This window comes from Nicotiana attenuata, chromosome 10 (assembly GCF_001879085.1).
Source record: "Nicotiana attenuata strain UT chromosome 10, NIATTr2, whole genome shotgun sequence".
NCBI classification, from domain to species: Eukaryota; Viridiplantae; Streptophyta; class Magnoliopsida; order Solanales; family Solanaceae; genus Nicotiana; species Nicotiana attenuata.
Window position 1 is genome coordinate 32,082,582 of NC_031998.1, and position 27,345 is coordinate 32,109,926.

At 41.3% G+C, this 27,345-nt stretch overlaps 2 protein-coding genes across 2 annotated transcripts; both read right to left on the reverse strand.

Moving 5' to 3' along the window:
- LOC109233250 (heavy metal-associated isoprenylated plant protein 3-like) lies at window positions 114-2,657 on the reverse strand. The gene is made up of 4 exons (XM_019399057.1): window positions 2,214-2,657; window positions 1,581-1,816; window positions 1,338-1,425; window positions 114-773 (listed from the first exon to the last, which is right to left on the reverse strand). The coding sequence occupies exons 1-4, from the start codon at window positions 2,482-2,484 to the stop codon at window positions 352-354; spliced, it is 1,017 nt and encodes a 338-aa protein (XP_019254602.1). The 5' UTR covers window positions 2,485-2,657; the 3' UTR covers window positions 114-351.
- On the reverse strand, window positions 24,075-24,809 carry LOC109233690. The gene is made up of 2 exons (XM_019399560.1): window positions 24,485-24,809; window positions 24,075-24,364 (listed from the first exon to the last, which is right to left on the reverse strand). Exons 1-2 carry the CDS (start codon window positions 24,807-24,809, stop codon window positions 24,075-24,077), a joined length of 615 nt encoding a protein of 204 aa, XP_019255105.1.

The following is a 27,345-nucleotide window of genomic DNA, read 5'->3' on the forward strand; positions in this document are numbered from 1 at the left end:
AGTGGGGTGGGGGAAGGGATAGCAGCTGGGTATTTGCACGCGCTGCATTTTTACCTGGGAGAAAAATTTTTGTGTTAAAGTGAAACAAAAGAAATGGGGTTGGAGGGCCAAAATAAAACAAGGCTGAGTTAAAATGCCGAAATGAAAAATTGGGCCAAATTTAATGGTGCGTATATGTATTTGGCTTATTTACATTTGAGCTGAACTTATATTGTAATCTTGTCACATAAGAGAGTTTCCCGGAAACAGCCTCTCTATCCCGAGTAGGGGTAAGGTATACGTACATTCTACCCTCCCCAGACCCCACTAGTATGATTCTACTGGATTGTTGTTGTTGTCGTCGTCGTCTTGTCACATAAGAGAGCAACCATTAGGATTTTCATCGCTGAACATTTGAGGCGCTGTTAAGAATGGCGGGGGCACATAGCCACCAATATGATCATATATATAATCTTGGCCTGTAACCATTCGAGGATTGTGCATTGCCAAGCCATAATCTTGATCCATGTAATTGTGATTGTACATTGGCATTGCGTAGTACGTATTTGGATTACTGTGGCCATAGTATTCCATTTTGTTAATCACCTCTGTCTTTTGCTCTTTCAGCTCTGTACTTGACACTTTTGATTCACCATCTTTCTTTGGTGTAATAACAACATCTATGTTCCTCTTCAATTTATCTTTCAAGTATGATGATGTTAGCTCCTTTACGTTCATTGTTCCCTTCACTGTCACCATATCTTTTTCTAGAGCTATACTCACTTCTTCCACTCCTGTCAAAAAGATTAAAATAGTAAGAAAAATTTGTCAACTACAATGAAATATGATATTGTTACAAGAATGGGAATCTGTTTGAAAAATATTGAAGACGACGATTGCATGTTACACTTTAATGTTAGTACATACAATTAAATTAGAGTTCAACTTCTATCAGCTTTAGACATGTAATCGTCCCTATTAAGTGAGATTAGTAATATGATAGAACTAATTAAATAATATATGAGTGTAAAATTCTTTGCAAGATTAGGTTATACTTCCTCCGGTTCACTTTAATTGATTTTTTGGCTATTTTCATACATATTAAGGAATTCATCTTTTAATATTAATTAACAATGAAATTAATCACATTAACCTTAATTTGTTTATTGGAAATACAACAAATAGTCCTAGGCTCTTAACTCCAACGCAAATTTGGAAAAGAAAGTTAATTCTTTTTAATATCTAAAAAATCAAATATTGTGGACCACAAAAAAAAGTAAAAAAAATCAATTAAAGTGGATGGAAGGAAGTATAGGTTAAATTCATTACATCAAGGTACAAGAATGGGTTTATCTTACCATCGATTTTCTTTATAATTCGCTTTGCTTTTTGTGCATTCCTGTCACACTGCAGCCGAATCTTCAGTACCACCGTGTTAAATTGAGGCTAAACAATAACCAAAGAGACAATAGCAGAAAGTTAGAAAAAATTCTGATAATCCAACAACAAATTTATTTGTTTTACTGATAAAAAACTAAACAGTAATTACTCTAACTCCTGGTATAAAGTGTACGGTAGAAGAAAAAAAAGAAGTAAATTACCTCCTTGGGCTTTTTATCTTCCCCTTTCTTCTCCTCGGCCTTTTTCTCAACTTTGTCATCGGATTTTTTATCTCCGTCGTCGCCGCCGGCGCCACCGTCCTTTTTGGGCTGAGCAGAGAGGAGTTCCACCTTCTTCTTGGTCTTATTTTCCACCATCTCCTGGAGCCATAAGGGGTCCACATTCCCTTTTACCGTCAATTTCCCACTGGTGTAATCCGCCTTTACGTCTTCCACAGCTTCAATTAAAAATAAATAAAAATTAGCCCAAACCTTCATATAATTTTCTTGTATCCGTTTAAGGACCTGTTTGTTCGTTCAAAAAAATTTCTTTTTTCTTCGAAATTTTTTTCAAAAATACGTTTGTCATGAAATTTCGTAAGTTTTTAAAAAAAATTCGAAAATTAGTTTCTCAAAAACCAAAAAATCGTTTTGACTACTTTTTCAAAATTTCAAATTTTTTTTTCTCCACTCACAAAACTGCAATATTTTTTCACTTGAAATGCATGTCCAAACACAATTTCAAATTTCAAATACCATTTTCAACTTAACTTCAAATACTATTTTTTTCCTTCAAAAATTACAATTTTTATGTGTACTATTATGTAGATAATGATGTTTATTTAAATTAATTACCTTCAAATCGGCGAATTGAACGTTTGGCTTTCTTGGCACAACCTTCACAATGCAAATCGAGTTTTAACAGGATGGTAGCAAGCTCATCGTCTCCGGCGTCACTGAAACCGCCGGTGGTCTTCTCTCCGGCGGCATCGCCACCGCCGGCGGTCTTCTCTCCGGCGTCATTCTTCTTCTCTACTCCTTTGGCTTTGATTACTTCTTTTTTAAGGAACTGGAGAATTTTTAGAGGCTGAATTAAGGGAATACTAGAGTTGGTAATTTTGGTCATTGAAAGGAATTATTAATAGTAGAATGGTATGTAAGAGAGAAACTAGAAGCAAAGTGGACAATATATAGACAATGAGTTAGTTCAGTTTCCTAATTAGTGTACTTATTTGAGGACAAGTATTTTAATAGGAATAGAACACATTTTTTTTCTTCAGTTTTTCTTGTTGGAAGGGGGTGGGTAGGTGAGAAAGAAGAATGTACGAATTTGTATGTGATGATATATATGGATGTATGCAAGTGGGACGCGTATGCATTAGGTCCCTTTCGGATTGTTATTTCTCCACATAGTATTAATTAATTAACTACACTTAAGTTTAAAAATTATACTATGTAAATGCATGTCATAAATTAATACATACACCATATAAATAAATTTTATAAGTTTGTTAATTTGGTACACATCTTTTGTTATCCTCTGATATTGTGTAGCGAAACTTCCATTGACATTAATATGTAATTTGACACGTAGATGACGTGTGGAATTACCGAACAAGAGACCCCGAGTATACTCATATATACACCTCTGTTTTAAAATGCAGATTGGGATTCGCTCGGGGCTCGCTCCGGGGCGGAGCACTCATAAAATGCCCCTGGGCTTATGTGTGAGGCTTAGTTCCGTGAGACTTATACTTCGGCCTTTGGGGCTTACGCCCGGGACACGTCCAACGCCCAGCGTACTGGGCACGCCTAATAGAACTATATGCAATTGTATGTAACTAACCTTGTAAATTCTCAAATTTTCTTATTAAATCCTTGATTATTCAAAATTACTTTTTTCCTAATTATAAATCATTAAGTTGAGAGTATTTTATGTCATAATTAAAGTAAAAATTATTGCACGTTATCCACTAAGACTGCTATGGTAGTTAATTTTAAATAAATCTTTCATCTAAAAAGTATTTATTTATTAACTTTTGTTATGTCTTTACTATATAATAGTCCATAATTTTTTTAATTATTTTTCTAAACATTAATTTTTTTCATGTTTATGAGATACAATACTTACTAATTTAATAGCTCAGTATTAACTATTTACAAATAATTAGTTATCACGGTATTGTAAGGTGAATTATGTGTCACTTTATGAACTTGTTGAAACTTAAAAATAAACGATGCTTGAGAATCATATTTAAACTGTGAATTATATTTTTATATAAATTCTCTATCAAATACAAAACATATTAAATAAAAGGAGTATTTTAAGAAAAATATCAAATATAATATCGAAATTCTTTCAAGATTCATTACTGTAACAACCCGACCAGTCGTTTTGAGTTTTTACACTCTGATTGACAGTCCTCGGGCATGGCTTGCCCCGTGTGTTGTATTACGACTTATGTAAATTGTTGGTTTTAGTTTTAAGGGTAATCGGAATGAATTTGAAAGAACAGTTCTTAGTTTGAAGCTTGAAATTTGAAAGGTTTGACCCAGATTTGACTTATTTGTATATGAGCTCGGATCGGAGTTTTTATGATTTGGTTAGCTTCGTTAGGTGATTTATGACTTAGGAGTGTGATCGGAATTGGTTTTGGAGGTCCAGTGTAGAATTAGGCCTGAATTGGCGAAGTTAGTATTTTAGCGAATCCCGGTTGATAGGTAAAATTTTGATCCGAGGGTCGGAATGGAATTCTGAGAGTTGCTGTAGCTTCGTTATGTGATTTGGGATGTGTGTGCAAAACTTCAGGTCATTTGGACGTGGTTTGATTGGGTTTTTGATCAAAAGCGTGTTTTGGAAGTTTTTAGAAAACTTAGGCTTGAATTCGATGTGAATTGATGGATTTGGTGTTGTTTGAGGTGTTTTGATGATTGGAACAAGTTTGAATGAGGTTTTAGGATGTGTTGGTACTTTTGGTTGAGGTCCCGGGGTGATTTCGGATGGCTAACGGGAAGTTTTGAGACTTTGAAGATTGCAGAAAATGCAGTAGCAGTTGCAGGCAATTTTTGGCCTTCGCGATCGCGTAGAAGAAATGTGGGCTGGTCTGAGTTTGGTCTTCGCGTTCGCGCCTGAGGGCTCGCGTTCGCGGAGGGTGAGCACCTTGTGCTTCGCGTTCGCAGGTGAGAGTTCGCGTAGAAGGCTTTGGAGTCCAGGTGTAATTGTTCTTCGCGTTCGCATGGAATGGGACGCGTTCGCGTAAGTTTGAGAGTCAAAGCATCGCGTTCGCATTGCTATGGTCGCGTTCGCATAGAGTGTTTTTGAGAAGCCGGAATTTAGTGCTTTGCGATCGCGAGACCTTGGTCGCGATCGCGATGAAGGATTTCCAGAACTGGGCAGTGAGATTATTAAACATTTCATCCGCGATTTTGAGCCATTTTTTCCTCCATAGCTGAGTATTTTGGGAGGTTTTTGAAGGTGATTAAAGAGGGATTCAAGGAGAATTGATTGGAGGTAAGATTTTTGAACCTGAAACGTGATTCTATTATGAAATTAACCTAGAAATTCATGGAGCTTAAGCAAAAATGGAAGAAACTAGGGCTTGGGATTTTGAAATTTGATTTGGGGATTTGAAGGACCAATTGGGGTCGGATTTGAGAACTTTTGGTATGTATGAACTCGTGAGGAGATAAGGAGCCCGTTGATGTGATAATTTCTGAGTTTCGAGAAGCGGACCCGGGGTTCAGGTTTTGCTAATTTCGGGATTTTTGATATTTTTCAATTGTTTTCGCTTGGGCTTTGTTCCCTTAGCATATTGTGACGTATTCGTTCTAATTTTGAATAGATTCTACGCGCATGGAGGCCGATTTGTGGGGCAAAGGCATCGCGAGCTAGAGATTTCGCCGGTTCGAGGTGAGTAATGATTGTAAATGATATTCTGAGGGTTTGAAACCCCGAATTGCACATCGTAATGTTATATTGAGGTGACTTGCAGCCGGATAGCGAGCGTGGGGTAGAGCACCGTTGGGGATTGTGACTTGGTCCGTGTATTTGACTGAAACTTACTTGTTATCATCATGATTTGGGTTGATTGCCATATTTGGGCTTCGTGCCAACTATTTGAACCCTTCGGGGATTATTATCACTGTTTCCTCACTGTTTTGACTTATTACTTGAACTCAGTCATACTGTTTTCCACTGTTTTACAACTCAGCCATTTTTACTCAATTTTGAGACTTAAACGATATTTCTAAATGATGTTTTGGGCTGAGAACTACTGTTTTACTGATGCCCGAGGGGCTTGTGATGATTTTATCTGATTGAGTGAGGCCGATGGCCTGTGTTGTGAGGATACTATGGGATCGAGATGCGCGCCGCAGCAGTATTATACTGGTACAGATATGAGGCCGAGGGCCTGGATTTGATGCCACGAGATGACTTGATATTGCGTTTGGGCCGTAAGGGGCCCCTCCCGGAGTCTGCACACCCCTATGGACCGGGCTGCACACCGCAGCGATATATGGATCGGGCTGCACGCCGCAGCGGTTACTATATGATACTAATCTATGTATTTACTTTGTTTCATTTGTCTGCCATTATCTGTTGTCTATGTTGCTTCACGTGGTATCTACCCGATTGTCTAGCATTATCTGTTGAGTGAGCGTTGTGCCCGAGGGGCGGATTTTTGTGCTTATCTGCACTATTTGTTTTGCATTCATTGGCATAACTGTTGAGAAAGCCATTTTTTTAAAAGTGTCTTAAACTGAGCTAAGGCGTTTTTCTAAGATTTCACAGCTTCATTGTTTTTCTCAAAAGGTTTTACACTGCTCTGTATAGCATGATGGTTTGTCTTACGTGATTTTTTACTGCTCAGTTATTATTTACCTTTATTACTCACTGAGTTGGAGTACTCACTTTACTCCCTGCACCTCGTGTGCAGATACAGGTATTTGTTCCCCCGGTAGCGGGTTCTGAGCTGATCGGAGGCTAAGTTATCAGAGTTAAGCGAGGTGACTGCCAGCGTTCGCAGCACCGCATTTCTCCCTTTTGTTTATCAGTCCTATTTTGTATATTACAGGCCTTGTAGTCGTATTTATACTCTAATAGATGCTCGTGACTTGTGACACCCCGGTTTGGGCTGTGTTTGGGTTGAATTCCGCACTTAATAAAGAAATCTCTATTTAGACTGTGGTTATTTAATTATGTTAAAACTATGAATTAATATTTAACTATTTTGAAAAGGCGAAATGGGTTGGTTGGCTGGCCTTGTCTTCACGAGAGGCGCCATCACGACCAGATCGGGGTTTGGGTCGTGACAAGTTGTATCAGAGCCTAGGTTACATAGGTCTCATGAGTCATGAGCAGGTTTAGTAGAGTCTCGCGAATCGGTATGGAGACGTCTGTATTTATTCTCGAGAGGCTGCAGAACCTTTAGGAAAACTTCACATTCTTGAATTCTTATCGTGCGTCCTTGGATTCAGCTTGAAATGTAACTCTTTGAATTCCTTCCACGCGTTCGTATGCGCGCATGAGCGCTCAGTATAAGATGTGCCTTGATGGCTTGTGATTCCCCGATCGAGGGGCGAGATGTGATCTCTGTGAGTTGATGTTGGGCCAGTCTGGAGGACTTGAGGCTGGATCTTTGCCTATGGCTTGAGCACCGAGGTGCTGATTGTGTGAACAAGTATTTTTGAACTTATATGTTCAGTAGTGTCCCTGTTAGTGGAAGTGATGGTCGTGGCTATGTGAGAGTATGTTAGTGCTGCGAGATGTATCTATATGACGTGGGAGTGACGAGAAAGGCCTGCTGAAGGATAGAGGAACTATTAGGTGCTGGAATTCCATCTTGATTCGAGGTATAGCCCCGAGTTATGGGCATATGAAGGATCTTTTCATGTTTCCCAGTGAGAGTGAAGTAAATTTCATGTTGCGGTATGAGTCCAGACTCAGGAAGATCAAGTGACTGTGTAATGCTTGTGAGGGTGGAAGTTATACAGAAATGTCAGTTGGAGGCAAGGCAAGTGGGTTATCTCCTGCGGAGTGTTTTAAGGTTGTGTGATCCTTATGTTGTCTATTAGAAGATCTCATTTACAAGTGAAGAATATGTGTTGAAATCTAAATTTGGTCGTCTAGAGAGTGGGCTTAACTGTTGTGTGAGTGAATGCGAGATTTGCAGAAGAGTTAAAATTCTAGATGATTTGTGTTTCCACAAGCTTATGAAGGATAGGGTTTAATCTCACTATGGTATTATGGCGGCAATAGAGTATATGCGCTATGAGTTATTGGGTGTGTTTTGATCTATGGCTTCGAGCCAAGTGGGGGAGTTTGCTATTGATTAAGTTGATTGCACGATTAGGTGCTATGTTGGTTCGAGTTTAAGGCGTGTCAGTGAGTCGGTGATGGCTCACGGAGATTGAAGTCGAGGATGGCTCGAGTGGAGGAAAATTTTTGACAAGGTTATATGGTGCTTCGTAGGTGTGTGAGAATCACAGGATGTCTTAAGTTGTTGTTGGTAAAGAATGCTCGGTGCATAGAGCCGGAAGATGCTTGTTTGTATTGGGATGAGGTCGTATCCTGTGGTGTCAGAGTGCTAATGAGGCACGGGTGGTCCTGTTCGTTTGATCAGGCTAATTGCAGTGTAAATAGAGTAAATGACTCTCGAGAATGGTTCTAATGTGTTCAAGATTCTACATGTAACAATCAGGTGTCTTAAAGTTGTATACGTGGTTAGAAACTGAGTTGATATTGGAAGAGGTCAACACTTGTGGTATTTCTATGTTAATTATGGGATTCTATGTATCAGTATCAGGAAAGTAAAGGTAACGGATTTAGATTCACAGGAAGTTCTTCAGAGTAAAGTATTCTGGAATGTGGTGTTTCCGGGAATGTTTAAGAAAGTATTCAGCGACGTATGAGACTTGGACGGTGTGGTATCATGCTTGGGTCTCGTGTGGTGAGTTGGGTTGAGGAAATTTGATGTTATGGCAAGAAGGAGTATCAATTGAAGGTAAATCAGAAGGGAGCTCGGATATGGGATAGCTTGGTAGTAGGCCAGATCGATATGGTAAGGATATGATTAGTTCTTTGGGTGTTTACGAGGTAATGGGTTTCTTCAGGTATTTCGCGGTAATGCTCTTGGGTTTTAGTGGCCTGCGTAGGTTGGTTGAGCTAGGAGGATTTAGTCCTGACAGGCTTGTTTGTGCAAGGGAGTCGGAGAGTTCTCGTTGATTTCTACCGCGGTTAGAGATGGATATTTTCTGCTGGCGTGAGGAGCTTGAGGTGTATTATGATTTTCTTCTAGAGTGGGATCAATGGAAAAGTTCTTGGTTGGTTGAGTACATAGTTGCTTGTGGCTCGAAAGGGATACGAAATTCTCATATTATTTTAGGATGGATTGGTATATGCGGTATGTGTGGAGGTTGAGATTTGCGTGTGTAAGGTTGCGGTTCAGTTCTGAACGGAAGGCCATAAATTCTCAGGCAGCACGGGCGGTTTCAGATAATTGAAGAGATGATTAAGGAAATTGTATTGCTAGTTGGAAGTAATTTGACAAGGGTATATATTCCAGAAAAAAAAAGCAATGTGATTAAATTGATGGAACTTCGGTAATATTGCGGCACTTTCTTGTTAGATCGACGGCTGATATTCGAGTTTGCTTGGAGGCACAGAAGAATGTTAGAGTATCTCTCATGGAGTGACTGGATATTAGAGATGTGGTATGTGCTCGGACGGTGGAATTGGAATCGGATATGTGATTCGTGTGCTATATGGAGTTGGAGACAGGGAGTTCTCATATTCAGGCTATGTTGTGGTTGTGGGTCGTGTGTATCGGCACTGTGTAGTGACTATCGGGGTCTGGAGACCCGAGCGGATCTTTTGTGCTTGGTATGTTAGATTTTGGATGTGATATTGGGTTCAGACTGGTTGTCTCCATGTTGTGTTATCCTGGACTATTGTGCTAAGGCGGCGCTGTTGGCTGTGCCGGGAATGCCACGGACCGAGTGGCGAGGTTCGACGGATTATGTCCTTAGTAGAGTGGTTTTATATTCCGAAGGCCCAGCGGATGGCTGGGAAGGATTGTTTTTCCTATTTTGGGCTCTCGTGATGGATGTTAGGGCAGAGGCTCCTCATATTGATTCAGTTCCGACGGTGTTGAAGGACTTTTCGGATGTGTTTCTTGTGGCCGGGCATGTTGCCGGGCGAGGTTGTTGTTTCGGTATTAATTTGGTACCGGGCACCGTGTCGTATGGCAACAGCAGGAGTTATAGTGGTGGAAGGAACAACTTCAGGATTTCCTTGATAAAGAGTTCGTTGGTAGACCAATGTGGATGTGTGTTCTAGCTTGAGTCGGCTTGGTTGGCCCCGAATCGTATTGTTGAGGGATAGGTTGATTCAACCGTTATTGAGCTTCTTAGTGATCTGGGGAGATCTATGAGTTACCTTTTCTGTGTTGCGAGGCGTTATGATTTGTTGGGTTTAGGCACAGATGGTGCGATTCCATTGGGGGTTTCTTAGTGGAAGTCGAGCGGGAAAGAGTATTGGATATTGCTCGGCGGATGGCGTATTGGTTATATCCTTTTGGGTTGAGTGGTGTTATGTATTTGCTTCACTATGGTCATGATGATTTGATTTGGTTCTAGACATCAATTACGCGTGGTCGTCAATTTCGAGTAGAGTGACTTGAGGGGTTTCATGTGGAGCAGTATCTGGATAGGATCGCGCATTGCAATGAAGTTATGTGGAGATATGACCGTGCGGGTTAGATTCGTGTGTTCTATTTCTACGATGTGAGACGGGTTCTCAGCTTTGTGTTGTGGTGGTATCGGTGAGCTTGAGGTACAACTCTTTCATTTGGGTATGTTCGGATTACCTCTTATTGGTGCGCGGATTCCGCAAGTTACAGCGTTTGTCTGCATTGAGGTGTCATGTCACCATAGTGGTTGTGTGTGATTAGATGGGATCGTTGGGATCATTAATGAATACGAGAGGATTCAATTTTTAGCACATTGGAAGGATAAATATCGAGGGTTGGCCCAGAAATTTGCTATGGTTTTTGCCAAAGGAGAAGAGGCTTCATAAATGGTTGATCTAAGAAATGGTTATGGTTTACTGCGTATTTCATTTATCATTGGCAGTATATGGAAGTGTTGGAACGAGACTTCAGTTGATAAGAGGTTTCCTATTGATATTCGGTTGCTGAGTGTGGTTGTTGTGATTAGAAGTTATCGCTACCATTATTTGAGTTATGTGGCATATCATGTAATTGCACCTGAGGTTATAGATATGGTTTGTTGTAGCTGGTTCGGGCTTATTCTGAATATAGATGTGAGATTCTGATCTTGGGGATGATTTCCGAAGTGGAAATGTGGTTCTAAGGTTTAAGGACAAGGTTGAATTGCGAAATTTTAGTTGCTTTGTGTTATCGGGCCTATATGAGATAGGGTAACGTGGGATCACCCCCGGGTATATGCATGGTAAGGTTATTCAGCAATTGGTCGGCATTTGGAACAACTCTGGGCACGTTCGAGGACGAACGTATGTTTAAGTGGGGGAGGATGTAACGATCCGACCGGTCGTTTTGAGTTTTTACACTTTGATTGCCAGTCCTCGGGCATGGCTTGCCTCGTGTGTTGTATTACGACTTATGTAAATTGTTGGTTTTGGTTTTCAGGGTAATCGGAATGAATTTGGAAGAACAATTCTCAATTTGAAGCTTGAAATTTGAAAGGTTTGACCAGATTTGGCTTATTTGTATATGAGCTCGGATCGGAGTTTTTATGATTTGGTTAGCTTCGTTAGGTGATTTATGACTTAGGAGTGTGATCGGAATTGATTTTGGAGGTCCGGTGTAGAATTAGGCCTGAATTGGCGAAGTTAGTATTTTGGCGAATCCCGGTTGATAGGTGAGATTTTGATCCGAGGGTTGGAATGGAATTCCGAGAGTTACTGTAGCTTCGTTATGTGATTTGGGATGTGTGTGCAAAATTTCAGGTCATTTGGATGTGGTTTGGTTGGGTTTTTGATCAAAAGCTTGTTTCGGAAGTTTTTAGAAAACGTAGGCTTGAATTCGATGTGAATTGATGGATTTGGTGTTGTTTGAGGTGTTTTGATGATTGGAACAAGTTTGAATGAGGTTTTAGGATGTGTTGGTACTTTTGGTTGAGGTCCCGGGGGCCTCGGGGTGATTTCGGATGGCTAACGGGAAGTTTTGAGACTTTGAAGATTGCAGAAAATGCATGCCGGATAGCGAGCGTGGGGTAGAGCACCGTTGGGGATTGTGACTTGGTCCGTCCCGATTGATGAATTTACCGTGTATTTGACTAAAACTTACTTGTTATCATCATGATTTGGGTTGATTGCCATATTTGGGCTTCGTGACAACTATTTGAACCCTTCGGGGATTATTATCACTGTTTCCTCACTGTTTTGACTTATTACTTGAACTCAGTCATACTGTTTTCCACTGTTTTACAACTCAGCCATTTTTACTCAATTTTGAGACTTAAACGATATTTCTAAATGATGTTTTGGGCTGAGAACTACTGTTTTACTAATGCCCGAGGGGCTTGTGATGATTTTATTTGACTGAGTGAGACCGAGGGCCTGTGTTGTGAGGATATTATGGGATCGGGCTGCGCACCGCAGCAGTGTTATACTGGTACGGATATGAGGCCGAGGGCCTAGATTTGATGCCACGAGATGGCTTGATATTGCGCTTGGGCCGTACAGGGCCCCTCCCGGAGTGTGCACACCCCCAGTGAGCGCCGTCTATGATATATGGATCGGGCTGCACGCCACAGCGATATATGGATCGGGCTGCACGCCGCAGCGGTTACTATATGATACTAATCTATGTATTTACTTTGTTTCATTTGTCTGCCATTATCTGTTGTCTATGTTGCTTCACGTGGTATCTACCCGATTGTCTGGCATTATCTGTTGAGTGAGTGTTGTGCCCGAGGGGCGGATTTCTGTGCTTATCTGCACTATTTGTTTTGCATTTATTGGCATAACCGTTGAGAAAGCCATTTTTTTAAAAGAGTCTTAAACTGAGCTAAGGAGTTTTTCTAAGATTTCACAGCTTCATTGTTTTTCTCAAAAGGTTTTACACTGCTCTGTATAGCATGATGGTTTGTCTTACGTGATTTCTTACTGCTCAGTTATTATTTACCTTTATTACTCACTGAGTTGGAGTACTCACTTTACTCCCTGCACCTTGTGTGCAGATGCAGGTATTTGTTCCCCCGGTAGCGGGTTCTGAGCTGATCGGAGGCTAAGTTATCAGAGTTTAGCGAGGTGACTGCCATCGTTCGCAGCACCGCATTTCTCCCTTTTGTTTATCAGTCCTATTTTGTATATTACAGGCCTTGTAGTCGTATTTATACTCTAATAGATGCTCGTGACTTGTGACACCCCGGTTTGGGTTGTGTTTGGGTTGAATTCCGCACTTAATAAAGAAATCTCTATTTAGACTGTGGTTATTTAATTATGTTAAAACTGTGAATCAATATTTAACTATTTTGAAAAGGCGAAATGGGTTGGTTGGCTGGCCTTGTCTTCACGAGAGGCGCCATCACGATCGGATCGGAGTTTGGGTCGTGACAATTACTCCTTAAGAGATACATATAAGATTTTGTATCAGTTACATTACTTTTGATGTTTGAGTTGTAACAATATTGCAGCTAATTTGTACATTATGATATATGTCATACTTTTCGTATTATTCATAGTTGAATTATAATTTATAAATATTTTAAATAAATTATTTGTTATAATTTTGTGATTTTAATGCAATTTTATAATTATTTTTTTTATTTTATACTATCTTAAAATTCTTGAAATTAGTAAAATTTAAAGATCTGCGGGACTTACGCCCCATGTTTCAGGGCTTACGCCTCGCCTCGCCTCACGCCCCCGCCTTTTAAAACATTGATATACACGCACACCAATTAATGAATCATGCCCTGTAAAGGAGCCGATACCTATACGGTAACAGGAACTATAAAGTGACATACTGAAAAAGAAGTTTGAGTACACATGTGCTTCTATGTCAATATGTCATTTCTTAGGGGACCTTCATAACGGAAGTAGCCCAGTAGTAACTGTGATCCATGGATCTCCGATCGGGAAACCGTATTCAAGCTCCGTGACTAGTCTGCGCTCTTTGGACTTTTCAAATTTTATAGTAGGAAATGAATATGAATTAGCTAGCAAGGACCGTTTTTAATTTGCCGTTTGGGAATTGGAAAGTGATGGCTTAAAAGGAGGGAAGAGAGAGCCCCTACCGTGAGGAAAGAAATTTCGTGCCATTCATTTAGACTAGTGGTTGACATCTTTTTAGTAATTAAGAAGAAGATGGAGAGTTACTAAGAAAGAAAGATCAAGAAACTTCTTTGAAGGCGTTTTCTTTTCACAATCATGGGTGGATCCACCCTTTAGGATGGGGCACCCGTTAGGTTGATAAAAATATCATATATTTATGTAAAAAGTTTTTTAGCTAGCGTTTGGCCATAAATCCCAAATTTATTTGAAAAATCTGATTTGGGTGAAGTTTGGTTTGAAGATGAAAATGTATTTGGACATACGTTTTCAAAACATATTTTTCAACTTTATTTTGGAAAAACATGTATATAATTCCCAAGTTTTGGGATTTTGGCCCAAAATCAGCTCAATAGCTGATTTTGGGATTTGAGATTTGAGATTCGGGATTTGGTCAAAATATGGGCAAAATTTATGGCCAAACATGAGTTTTGAAAATAAATCTCAAATTTATTTTGACAAAACTCATGGCCAAACGGGGCCTTAAACTAAGTTAAATATTTATTCTTGTCATCCCTAGTTGCAAAATAGACAAAGGTACCATAGCTGGTAGACCTTTTTGTAAGCTTTCTGGTGTATCAAATTCAAATTCGAATTTATCTTGAACCTTTTCTGATTTTTCCTTTTCATTGTGCTTTTTATTTCCTTTTGTCTCAGTCATATTTCTTATTGGCTACCTTCTAATTTTCTATTTGTCGTTTATTACCTTTTCTATTTCCCCTCTATTCTATTATTTTATCTGTGATCTTTAGCACGAACACTAAAAAAAGAGCCTTCAAAATTTAAATTTTTATAAAATAAACATTTATCTTAATGTCAAATCTTTTAGTACGTTTTTCTTTCAAAATAAAAAATCTTGGGTCTTGATAGGAATTTTGGATTGAGATCAAATTTAATATTTTTTTTTCTTATAACATAAAAAATTGTGTTATTCTGTGATTGTTAAATACAATTTAGATCTCTTTACTATTAAATTATGATGAATATTTCGCAAGCATTGCCTAGAAAAATACGAGATTTATAATTGTAATTTTTGAAATCTTGTAATTTATCTAATTCCGCATTTATTTGTTGGGTATACTACAATGGTTGATGCCCTTGCTATGGACGGGCGTATGCCCGACATTGCTGAAATTTGCAAAACCTACAAAATTACCAAAAGAGAGAAGATAATTTCATACTTGTTTCAATTGTTTAGGAGGATTATCAAAAAAAGGAAGTGCTACCATCAAAGAAATACTATCAAGCTAGTTCAATATAGACAAACATGTAAATATTTCATATTATGTACAATCGGTTGAGAAACAAAATTGTAGAAAATACGAGATATATATTTGTAACAATGTACATTCTTCAGCTTGCTTTCATAAGAGTACTATTTACATAACGATAAAAGGTGATGCATTTTCCATCCAGTGATTATTCTTCTCCTTTCTGGTATCTGACAAAAATATTGGCAGCGGCAGAATATGAAGAAATTATCAGATATCAATAACCATATAACATAAGGTACCAATTTATACTACAAGTGAAGAAAACCGAGGGAGAAAAAGAATAAATCATATGAAAAGTTAATATGCATAAAAAAAGAACATTAATTATTGACAAACACAAGAAAAAGAAGAAGGTGAACTGTTTAGTTCATATTGGCCAGACCTAAGAGGATGTTTTACCAACTTCAAATTCCAACTTAATTACAAAGTTGTTACTCCCTCCGTTCCAATTTATGTGAACCTGTTTGATTGGGCACGGAGTTTAAGAAAAAATAAAGACTTTTGGAATTGTGGTCCTAAACAATTCAAACAGGGGCCCAGAATATTTGTGTGGTTATAAAAGCTTCTCAGTAAGGGTAGAATTGTAAGTTTAAGCTAAATAGTTTCTAAATTTAGAAAGGGGTCATTCTTTTTGGAACGGACCAAAAAGAAAATAAGTTCACATAAACTGAAATAGAGGGAGTAATACATATTCGTTGTTCCCATTCACAAATAAATGAATTGACGTAAAAATGTTAGCTATAAATTGTTAAGCTTGCAAATAAGACTCAAAAGTTTAACTAACTTCTGAGTGACGTAAAGTCGTCAGAATATTGTTTAGCTACTACAACTTACCACTGCTCACCAATATTACTCGGTGAGAATACATAGGCACAACTCAAGTAGCTTAAAGAATTTAAAAAATTCAGCGATTATAAGAAAAATACCATAGTGAAATATATCTTAATCTTATTCCAAGTGATTATAAGCAATATCTTCATCAGCATCATATTGAGTTGATGATTCATGGTAGTTACTAACTTAACATTGTGGCTTTCTTTCACTCTCATCCTCGATCCTTTATCTTTGTTTGACCAAAAAATATGAACCTTTGGTTAAACTAATTTATTAAAAAGATAATGGGTTAATCCTAGTTAAAGATAATAACCTCAAATCTAAAATCACCCTACGTGGATTGTGTATGATAGTGTCGGAACAGATTTAGTGCAATATGTGTTAAATGTTCAAGGTCAATAATGGGATGAGAATAACAAGCATTAAATAACAATAAATGATACTAAATGTAAATAAGGAGAATGATTCACCCAATATTGATGAATGAGGTGGATGATTCTTCTTTCTCACAGTGATGTACGACAAATAACTATGAGAATATTGGAGACTTTCTCAGATCTGATGTAAAAAGTATAGAATAATCAACAAAACGAATCTCTTTAGAAAGATAGCGTTTGTATTTATCTAGAGAATTTTCTTTTCAAGAGAGTTCTTATCAGGATCAATAATACATGCCTTTCACCTTATCTCTCTTCCTATTTATATGGGACATGCCCCTAATCAACCCTAAAAGTACAAGTACAGAGAATATTCAGTGAAATATTCTCCGAAAGATCCTATTACAAAACTTGTCGTTACTATTGTTCTTGGCATTCGGCCTCGACCATGATTGACTGCTCGGCGGTGAATCCATGGGTCGTTAGTCGACCTCGGCTAAATTACTTCTAATAAAACCTCTTTGTGCCGAAGTCAGATTTTGACCCATACAGTTAGTCCCTCTGCTTATCGAGGTCGTCTCTCGGACGACCTCGATGAGCGGACTTCGCTAGACGTAGTTGTGAGATTTAGGTGGGCAGGTGCAGAAACGCTCATGGCGAGGTGATATCGTGGCGCTTCTTGAGCCATAACTTACCATTACGTCGGTTCATAATGACGTCATGACATCATGCGTTATTATTACGCATTCTCCCGATGTGTTACGTCCGCGCCTCTGCCGTTTCGATATTTGTGCAGTGACGATTAGAATTTTTGATTAAGGTGCCTCGATTTCTTATAAATAGGGATAGAAAACCCTCCACTTGATCCTTTGTGTTTCCAAGCATTCGAAACTTTTATATCTCTCTTCTGTTCTTGATCCTTTGTGTTTCCAAGCATTCGAACCTTTATATCTCTCTTCTTCTCCAGTGTTCTTGATATCGTTGTTTCCACCTTTATATCCTAGTTTTCCCTGGTTTTAGCAATTTCTACTACTCTTACCTCCTCTGTGTTTGTAATTCCTTCGCATATAAACAACCAAAGATGGTTAATGCATCTTCCAATTCTGGAGGGACCTCTGACCCGACTCCATTGGCTGTGAGCATGCCTCCTTATGACGATGGGGCTGCCATTATTGCAGAGGATGAGAGCTTCCCTACTGTAGATAAAATAATCCCTCGCAACGAAAAGGCTAGGTCGGACTTCTCGAAGCGGCCCGAGGACGATCCTGAGCCCGTCGAATCTGAAATGGACGTGGCTGCCCTTGCTGATTTTAGGGCCAAGTTCAAAATTTGGGCCCACATTGACCTGGTCCCAGCCGACCGTATGTGGTACAGGTTCACCGTCCTGGATATTGCGCATTCTACGCGTATCCATTCCTTGTGGGCTATTCTTTTCCCCTTCCTTCATTGGCGGAGGAATTCTGCCGCTATTACGGCGTCTGCCCGGCCCAGCTTTCCCTTTATATTTATAAGCTCATCCTTATGTTGACAAAGTACATGGAATTAGCCATCCGCAGGATCTCTGTTCGCCATCTACTGCATCTCTACGCGCCCAGTTTCCATAGGGGGACGATGTTACACCTTCGTCACCGTAGAAGCAAGAGTTTGGTAGTGAAGATGGACGATAAGGCCAATCGTCAGTTCCGGTTCAACTTTTTCTATGTCAAGACCGAGGATGTAGTGAAAAATACAAATGGATTTCCCGAAGTGTGGAACTATGCCCGTAAGTACCTCCGCCGAATGTTCATTTCACTTATTTCGGTAATAACGTAATCATTCTATTTTTTCTATTTTTGTGCAGCCGAGAAAAAGCCTCCTCCATTGGTTGCAGACATTCACGACTGGGTTAGTTAGGTCATTCCCCATACAGTGGGGATCCGTGAATGGTCAGATTTCCACAAGAAATTTAGGCCCAAGCCCTCAGCGACTGGTGAGTTGCTTGTTTGAATTATTGTTGCTTCGGCCTTTAGGTCGTCCTTTTTTTGTATCGTGAGGGTTGTCTTAACCCTGATTTTGTCGTTAGGTCGAAGAGCTTCGAGGAGGATGAGGGCTCCTAGTCCTGTGTTCCGCCAAATGAGTGCCGCGATGGGGTCTTCCCATGCTACGACTGCAGACCAGTCTGCTCAGCCGACCACTTCTTCTCAGCCCCCGGTATTGTACGGACCTAGTCGACCGTCGACGGCCCTAACAGCAGTGGCCCTAGTCCCGACCATGCTACATTTGATAGATGAGTCATCACCGATCGAGGAGGACTCGGTTCCGCTCAAGATGAGGAGGGTAGATATCGGCGAAGGGGCAGTTAGAGCTGCAGAATCTACAAGGGGTGACCGTGAGCCGACCACTGCTGCATCGGAGGGCAATGTGAACATACCAACTGCAGCTTCGCTGTCTACAGGGGTCGTGGAAGATGTTCCTTTACTCGAGGTTGCGATTGAAGTTGGAGGACCATCTGAGGCTGCGGACGTCGTGCTAAGAAACGAGCGTCATCCTCGGGGTCGGTCGGCGTTCCTTCGTCGGTTGAGGAGAGAGCAAAGGGCATTACCGAGGAAGGTTATGAAATCAGTTCTGAAGTTGATCCCGAGGAGGTGCGGAGGTTCAATGAAGGATTCACTCAGGTGGACGTGAGGTTGGAGGGGTCTTCTCGTACCATCGTGATCCCCATGGACCGTGATTTGCTGGTGAACACGGAGGACGTGGTCCCCTCCTTGGGTCCCCTCTGTTCTATTACGGAGGGAAGGACCCTGGCGACGTTCAATGATTCCACTCTATCGTCGAGCAAAACCAGCCTCGCCCTGAGGGTAAGTTTTTCTGATATTCCTAATATATATGCCTTGTATCTTTTTCTCTCCCTGGTTTTTTTAGACTGACTTTCTCTCTGTTGCTCTTTTTCTTATAGACCATTTTCTTGGAGGTTTAGAGTGCTCGCCGAGAGGAGAGCCGTAGGGCTACTTTTAAGAATATGGAAAGAAAGTACAACGAGTACTGCAACAAGCACCGCGAGATCTGTAGGCAGTTTGTTACGAGTGGTAATTTCCAAGCAATTAGAGACGAGCTGAAGCAGAAAGATGATGAGCTTGTGAAAGTCATCAGCAAGTGCAGCGAGCTCGAGGGGGCGCTTAGGGACAAAGAAGAAGAGCTCGAAGTGAGCAAGGGAGTTGAGGCTGAGTGTGCGGATCTTCAGACCCAAGTGGTATCTTTGCGGGCCGAGCTCAAGTAATGTTCGACCAGGGCTGGCGCTTTGAGTGATGAAGTTGTTGAGAAGACGGCCGAGTTGGAGAAAGCTGAGTTGGCTCGATTGGCAGCTTTGGAAAAGGTGGCGGCATTGGAGGATGTAATCCGCGTCCCCCGGTTTGAACGGGTGGACGATATGGAGACGGCCACGCTCAGGGAGGCACGACTTGATAAGCGGATTGGGGGGCTGGAGAAAGAGGTTTCGAACCTTGGTGATCAAATCGTTGCTCTCGAGGTCGAGAAGACGCAATTGTTTGCTCAGCCATCCTCCTCTCACACTTTTTCTTACCCCGATGTTCCGCGGGATTTGTATGAGAAGTGGATCCACGCTGAGGCCCAACTAGACATATTCAAGAATTTGATAACGGTGGGGAGAGTCCCTGAGGTTGATTTTGAGGATGCTCGTGCTAAGGCACATACATCTTGAGTCGCCTGTGGTTATGATCCTGCTACACCCGGGCCTGGTGATGGCAAAGAGGATTTGTACGAGATTGAACAAGTGCTTGGTACGAGGACGCATACTCTGATGGCGAGGGCAATGGTGGAGACGGTGCTGCTAAATAGTTATGCCCTTGTAATTTGTGTTCCCTTTTGCTGGCGTCTATTCAGACCTTGTAAAAAATATATTTTTGAATGTGGAATGCTATTTCTGCTGTTTGTTTCTGAATCTTCTCTGTTTGGTCTTGCATGTTTTTATCGTTTGGTCTCCTTGACTATAAGAACTTTGGATTTAGTCGTGGCTGGGCTAGTAGATGTTAACTCGAATAGGGTCGAGTGTGGATTAATTCGAACGAGGTCGAATATGACCTTAGTTAATTCGAACGAGGTCGAATTGTCACCTTAATTAATTCAAACGAGGTCGAATATGACTTTAATTCGAACGAGGTCGAATGTGAGTTGATTCGGACGGGGTCAAATGTAAGTTAATTCGAGCGAGGCGAATGTCACTTTAACTAATTCAAACGAGGTCGAATGTATGTTAATTCGAGCAAGGTCGAACGTATGTTAATTCAAGCGAGGTCGAATGTCATTTTTGCTTAATTGATGCAACATTGTTTTGGCAAAAACATGGGCGAAGTTCATGTACTTATGTGCTTTGCTTATGTATAATGGAGAAATTTGCATGTTTTTCGGGTTGTCATTCCAGTCCCAGTCTTTCTAGTCCATTCATTGGTGGACCTGGAGAAGTATTGAGAGGTTGGGAAATGAAATGACCAGTCTATGTCCTCATTTGTTCATACTTTAGCTTGAAATGTCCTCCTTGTCGCCTAATTAAAAACCTTCCCGAGAAAATCCAATCGGGACAAAACTCAAGTGAGGGAAAAAGAGTACGGCTTGGAGAACATTTTTCCTTAGAAGTTAAAGTACTTGAGGTGGGCGATGTTCCAGTTGTTTGGTAGTAGTTTTCCTTCCATCGTTTCTATGACCCTTTGTTTGCTGCTGCCGTGATTTTGTATGGGCCATTCCAATTCGTTCCCAGCTTGCCCTCCCGCTCTTTGCTTGCCTGTGTTTTGGCCTTGAGTACGTAGTCCCCGACTTTGAGTGGTCTGACCTTGGCTTTTTTGTTGTAGTAGCGTTCTGCCTGTTGTTTTTGGGCGATCATCCTTATGTAGGCCATATCTCTCCATTCTTCAGCTTCGTCGAGGTCTTGCCTTTTGCTTTCATCATTCCTCAACCCGCTCTCATGGGAGTATCTCAGACTTGGTTCTCCGAACTCGACTGGTATTACTGCATCAGTCCCATAGACTAATGAGTAGGGTGTCTCTCCTGTGTTCGTTTTTGGCATTGTGCGGTACGCCCATAGCACTTCTGGTAGTAGTTCCAGCCATAGTCCCTGGCGTTCTCGAGCTTTTACTTCATAATGTTCAGTATTGATTTTTTGGAGGACTCCCCTTTCCATTGCCCGCGGAATAGTATGGATTGGAGAGTATTCTTTTGATATGCCATTTCTTGAAGAACTCGGCGATCTTATTCTCGGTGAATTGGGGTCCGTTGTCACAACTAATTTCTTTGGGGAGGCCGAATCGACACACAATATTCTTCCATATGAAGGCGATTACTTCTTGCTTGCGTATCTGGGCGAATGCTCCTGCTTCTACCTAGTTAGAAAAATAGTAAGTTAAAACCAAAAGAAATCATACGTTACCTCGCCCCGCTGGGAGGGGGCCAACGATGTCCATTCCCCTCTTGATGAAAGGCCAAGGTTAGGTGAGTGAGTGGAGGTTCTCTCCGGCTTGGTGGATCATGGGGGCATATTTTTGGCATTACTCGCATTTTTCTCACGAAGTCAGCGGCCTCCTTTTTCATGGTGGGCCAATAGTAGCCTACCCGTATGAGACATCTGACCAGAGCCTGATTGCCGGAATGAGATCCGCAGTGGCCTTCGTGGACCTCTTCTAGAACGCGTCGCGTCTGATTTGGGCCTAAGGATTTGGCTAGGGGGCGCCATACGTCCTTTTGTATAGGTCGTCGTCTATGATGTTGTACCTGGCCGCTTGCATTCGAAGCTTCTTGGCTTCTTTTTTATCATCTGGGAGCACACCATCCTACAAGTATGTAACAATATGGTTGCGCCAGTCCCAAGTTAGGTTTATAGTCCTTACCTCAATTTTATCGATCGATGAGTGGAGGAGGGTGACCATGTTTCCTTCTCTAGCTATGCTTTTAGTGGCTGCCACTAATTTGGAGAGGCCGACTACTTCGATATTTTGCACTCGAGGGATCCGGTTGACTTGGCATTCATCAAATTTGGGCAACAGCATGCAGATCTCGGCCCGATATTTTTGTAACCTTTTCTCTTTGATCTGGAAAGTCCTTGTGACTTGGTTGATGACGAGTTGAGAGTCTCAGCGTAGGACGACTCGCCTCGCTCCGTACTTGAGTGCCAACCTTAACCTTGCAATCACAGCCTTATACTTGGCCTCATTGTTAGTCATGTCTGGGCATCTTATGGACTGAGGAATTACTTTGCCTGTCAGGACCTCGAGTATGAGTCCTAGTTCGGACCCTGATGCATTAGAGGTGCCATCGGTATACAAAATCCATAGATCCTATATTTGAGAGGAGGTGTTGGCGGCTTCTCTTTCGACTTCAGGCATTTTTTTGTGCTGAATTCGGCGACGAAGTCGGCAAGTACTTGCGACTTTATCGGCGTTCGCGCTTGATATGTGATATCATGTTTGCTTAATTCTATTGCCCATTTGGCCAATCTGCCCGATAGGTCAGGCTTATGCAAAATACTTCCCAAGGGAAAAGTCATGACTAACGAGATGGGGTGGCACTGGAAGTAGGGTCTAAGATTTCGTAAAGCTACGACCAAGGCCAGGGCTAATTTTTCGAGGTGGGGGTACTTTGTCTCGGCATAGACTAAGGTTTTGCTACTGTAATAGATGGGATATTGGTACCTTTATTTTCTCGGACCAGGACTGCACTCACCGCCACTTCGGATATGGCCAGGTAAACGAGTAGACGTTCTCCGGGTTCTGCTTTGGAGAGCAGTGGCGGTGATGATAGGTAAGCCTTTAACTTCTTCAGGGCATCGACGCACTCGAGGTCCATTGGAGGTCGTTGTCTTTTTTGAGTACGCCAAAAAACTTGTGGCATCTGTCGGATGACTGTGAGATGAATCTCGACAGGTGGTTATACGGCCGGTTAGTCTCTCAACCTATTTTTTGTTAGTTAAGTTCTCTGGTATCCCCTCTATAGCTTTTATTTGGTTGGGGTTGGCTTCCATGCCTCGCTGTGACACTAGGAAGCCCAGGAATTTCCCTGAGGTCATGCCAAATGTGCACTTTTTGGGATTCAGTTTCATTCCGTATCGCCTGAGTATATCGAAGGCTTCTTTTAGATGGTCGATGTGATCCTCTTTCCTTTTGGAATTGACCAACATGTCGTGTATGTAGAACTCCATGGTTTTTTCGAGCTGGTATTTGAACATCTTTGTCACCAACCTTTGATACGTCGCCCCTGCATTTTTTAGTCTGAAAGGCATCACCCTGTAGCAATACGGTCCTTGGTGGGTGATGAAGGTGGTCTTCTCCAGGTTTTCCTCCTCCATGAGGATTTGGTTGTAACCTGAGTATCCGTCCAGGAAGCTTAACAGCTCGTGCCTGGCGGTTGCGTCAATGAGCTGGTCAATATGGGGCAACGGGAATGAGTCTTTTGGGCATGCTTTGTTCAAATCTGTGAAGTCTACGCACATCCGCCATTTTCCAGTTTTCTTTTTCACCATGACCACGTTGGCGACCCACTGGGGGTATTTTGATTCTCTGATGGAGCCGTTTTCCAGTAGTTTTCAAACCTCTTCGCGGACTGCATCGTTTATTGCAGAATTGAACTTCCGCCTAATTTGCCTTACCGGGGGATAAAATAGGTTGACATTCAACTTGTGTGTTGCCATCTCCTTTGGGATACCCGGCATATCTACATGGGAAAAGGCAAACAAGTCTACATTATTAGATAAGAAATGACGAAATTTACCTGGTTCTTGGAGCTTGTGGCCGATGTAAGCCTTCTTGATGTGGTCACTATCATCAAGTTGGACGGGTTCGAGGTCTTCTACGGTCGATCCAGTGGCCTCTATGATTTCGGGGTCTTTGATGACGTCTTTCCTTTCATCACCGCTCAACCTCGACCCTTTTAATTGCTATGCCTCTTTGGCTTTGCCCTTCACTTGTTGGGTGTATGTATAATCCTGGGCGATGCGATAGCATTCTGGGGAAGTGCGTTGTTCTCCTCGGATGCTAAATACTCCCCATGGGGTGGGAACTTTGATAACTTGGTACAAGTTGGAAGGAATGGCCTTCATGGCGTGTATCCAAGGCCGACCTATTATAGCGTTGTATGCCATGTCCTGATCCTTGATATGGAATGTGGTTTCCAGAGTGGCGCCGCCGGCCAGGACGCGAAAGGTGATTTTTCCAGATGTTCGTTCAACTACATTGTTAAAACCAGTTAGTGTGATGCAGCGTGGCACTATCTTATCCTCGAGTTTTAGCTGTGCAAGTACTCAAGGGTGGATAATGCACGTGCTGCTCCCATCGTCCACCATAATACGTCTCACATCTATATCTAATATGCGTAAAATGATAACAAAAGCATCATAGTGAGGAAAGACCAAACCATGGGCATCTGACATATTGAATACGATACTTTCTTTGAGTTCGTCGTACCGTTCATGAGTGACCGACCGTTTGAGTTTGTGGGTGGTTGTGAATTTTACATTGTAGACCGATGCGTCATCTCTCCCTCCGATGATCATTTGAATGGTTCGAGTTGGAGAAGGTGGTTTAGGCGGGCCCTGGTGCTGTTCACATCCTCGAGCGAAATTGGCCCTTCCCCGGTCGCTCAACAGCTCTTTCAAGTGCCCTTGGTGAAGCATGTTCACGACCTCTTGTCTTAGAGCGATGCAGTCCTTTGTTTTATTACCTCGTTCTTGGTGGAATTCGCAGAGTACGTTTGACTTCCTGGTATTCAGGTCGGACCTCGTTTTCTGTGGCCACTTTACTTTTGGGTCGAGCTTCTCTAGTGCGTAGACTATTTCTGAAGGTGACATACAAAAATCGTGAGCCGATAGTAAGGGGCATACCTCTCTCGCTCAAGTGAGTCCCTGGCCTTGGTCTGGATGGGCACTCATCGTGGCGGGGCGGCAAGATGGAGCCTCTGACGTATAGATGATGTCTTTCTCGATTGGGTCGTGGACCTGCTAGATCCCTTCTGTTGTCGTTTCTCTGGTCTATTATAGACTCGGCTTGTACTGAGGTCAACCGTTAGGTTGGTCCATTTAGGTCATCTCCATCAGCTCGGACCTCGGCATAATAGGCATTGTATATCTCATCCCAAGTGGTCGGGAGGTATTTCATGAGCCGACTCAGCAGCTTTATGGTCGCCCTTGAACCGCTTCTGTTCAACCTGGTCTGGAAATCTGCTATAGCTATTCCTTCCGGTACATTAGGTAAGGTCATCCTTACACGTTTCAATCGAGCGAGGAAGTCGCTCAGTCCTTCTCCAGGTGATTGTTTGATGGAAAATATATCATTTACTCTTGCCTCTACCTTCTTAGCTCCATCATGGGCCGTTATGAACTTGTCGGCCATCTTTTCGAATGTTTCAATGGAGCGCGCAGGCAGTTGTGAATACCAAGTTAATGCGTCCCCTATGAGGGTTTCACCAAACTTTTTAAATAAGATGGAGGATACTTGCTCTTTGGCACGGTCGTTGCCTTTTACTGCAGTGACATAGTGAGTCACATGGTCCTCAGAGTCTATTGTACCATCGTATATTTTTAGGTACGTGTTACATCTCGCATTTTAGTACGTTAAAGTTTCATCTTCAATTAATCGACTTATACTCGGGGATGAGATTATTTTTGAGGTTATAAGCATTTATGCTACTTATAACAGGTGATAAGTAAAGTGCCGCGAAGGTTAAGGGGTAAACGTATCAAAGAAAATGAGTTTCATTGAAGATTGTCGATTTGGGATAAAACACGATCCGAGCTATAATACCCGGTATTTATGGACTAGTGCCATACAAGGTACTCCATGACCATGATAGTAGGGTACATAAAGTGTGTTAAGTGAGTAGTATTTTAAGTAATTTGAGATAATTCTTAATTATGTGGGTAATTAGTTAATTATTGGATAATGGGAGATTACCTAGTTAATTAAGGATTAGTGGGTGCTTAATTAAGGCTTTGGATAAGCCTTAAACGTGGCAGCCACCCCCACCCATTTCAAAATGATGACTCTTAAATTATAATCGAGAGGTGGCACATTTAAGTAGAATATGTAGCTTAGTCATTAGCATGTGGGGACCACATCCATTCTAACATAAGTCATCTTTAACTTAAAATAGAGATGTATATGTGATAAGTAACGTGAGATTTTCATATCATCTTCAACAAGATTTCATAGCAATTCAACAAGATTTCATAGCATCTTAAGCAACTTGATATTTTGCAATTATAAGGGAGTACGGTGCAATCTTTCTCAATAATATCATATGGATTTTTCCCTACTCCGATCTTGCCGTCACGAGTTTTGTCGCAATTGTCATATGTTAGAAGGATTGTCCAGAGAACCGGCTCAGGTATGTTAAGGCTATCCCTTCTTTCTTTTCGCATGATCCATATAGTACAAACGAAATGAGCAAATGCAAAACTTCCATAAATTACTCTATTCATAGAAATACTAGAGGTTCCTATGTTCTTGATTCCCATATGTCTTATTGATCTATCGTCTGTTCATGGGTCTCAGAAAATAGGTAAGTTGATAAAGTTTATTTCATGATATTAATCAAAGGCATAATGGTCTTATGACGTTCCGAGAGATTGCATTCATTTATACATGTACATTGACCCATAAACAGATGGCGTTATATATGTATATGGGGGATACGGGAAAAGGTTACAGCATTATATACGCACCACCACCTGATCAGCTGGTATATGTTGATGATTTTGCCCACAGTGGCCGAGATGATATGATGGGATGCCCTCAAAGGCTTGATGATGTTATGTATACCTATACCTATGCATGACACAACATTTACAGGCACGTGCATGACATTATAAATGTTTCAGGATTTACAAAGTTATTTAGACTTACAGGCGGAATTCTTTATTCCATGTTTTATCTATATCCGTTATGTACTGATTTTTATGTCTTACATATTCAGTATGTTATTTGTATTGACACCCTATTTCTCGGGGCCTGCATTTAATGCCTGCAGGTGCAGGTAGACAAGCAGTCGGGCCCCCTTCTTAGGATCCTTGATCAGCGAGAGTTGGTGTGGTCCATTTGATCCGGAGCTGCTTTGGATTTTGGAACGATATGTTCGTATACATATATGGGTATGACGAGGCCCAGTCACGTCCTTGTACAGTTGTATATTCTGTCTATAGACAATCATGTATA

What these genes read in the sequence shown, in the direction of transcription:
- LOC109233250 (XM_019399057.1), bottom strand. Translation starts at nt 2,484, where the DNA reads ATGACCAAAATTACCAACTCTAGTATTCCCTTAATTCAGCCTCTAAAA. An exon ending in TTCAATTCGCCGATTTGAAG is followed by an intron (nt 1,817 to 2,213) that starts GTAATTAATTTA and finishes TTTTAATTGAAG; the next exon opens with CTGTGGAAGACGTAAAGGCG. An exon ending in AAGATAAAAAGCCCAAGGAG is followed by an intron (nt 1,426 to 1,580) that starts GTAATTTACTTC and finishes GTTATTGTTTAG; the next exon opens with CCTCAATTTAACACGGTGGT.
- LOC109233690 (XM_019399560.1), bottom strand. Translation starts at nt 24,809, where the DNA reads ATGCTTCACCAAGGGCACTTGAAAGAGCTGTTGAGCGACCGGGGAAGG. An exon ending in ATTAGATATAGATGTGAGAC is followed by an intron (nt 24,365 to 24,484) that starts GTATTATGGTGG and finishes TTAACAATGTAG; the next exon opens with TTGAACGAACATCTGGAAAA.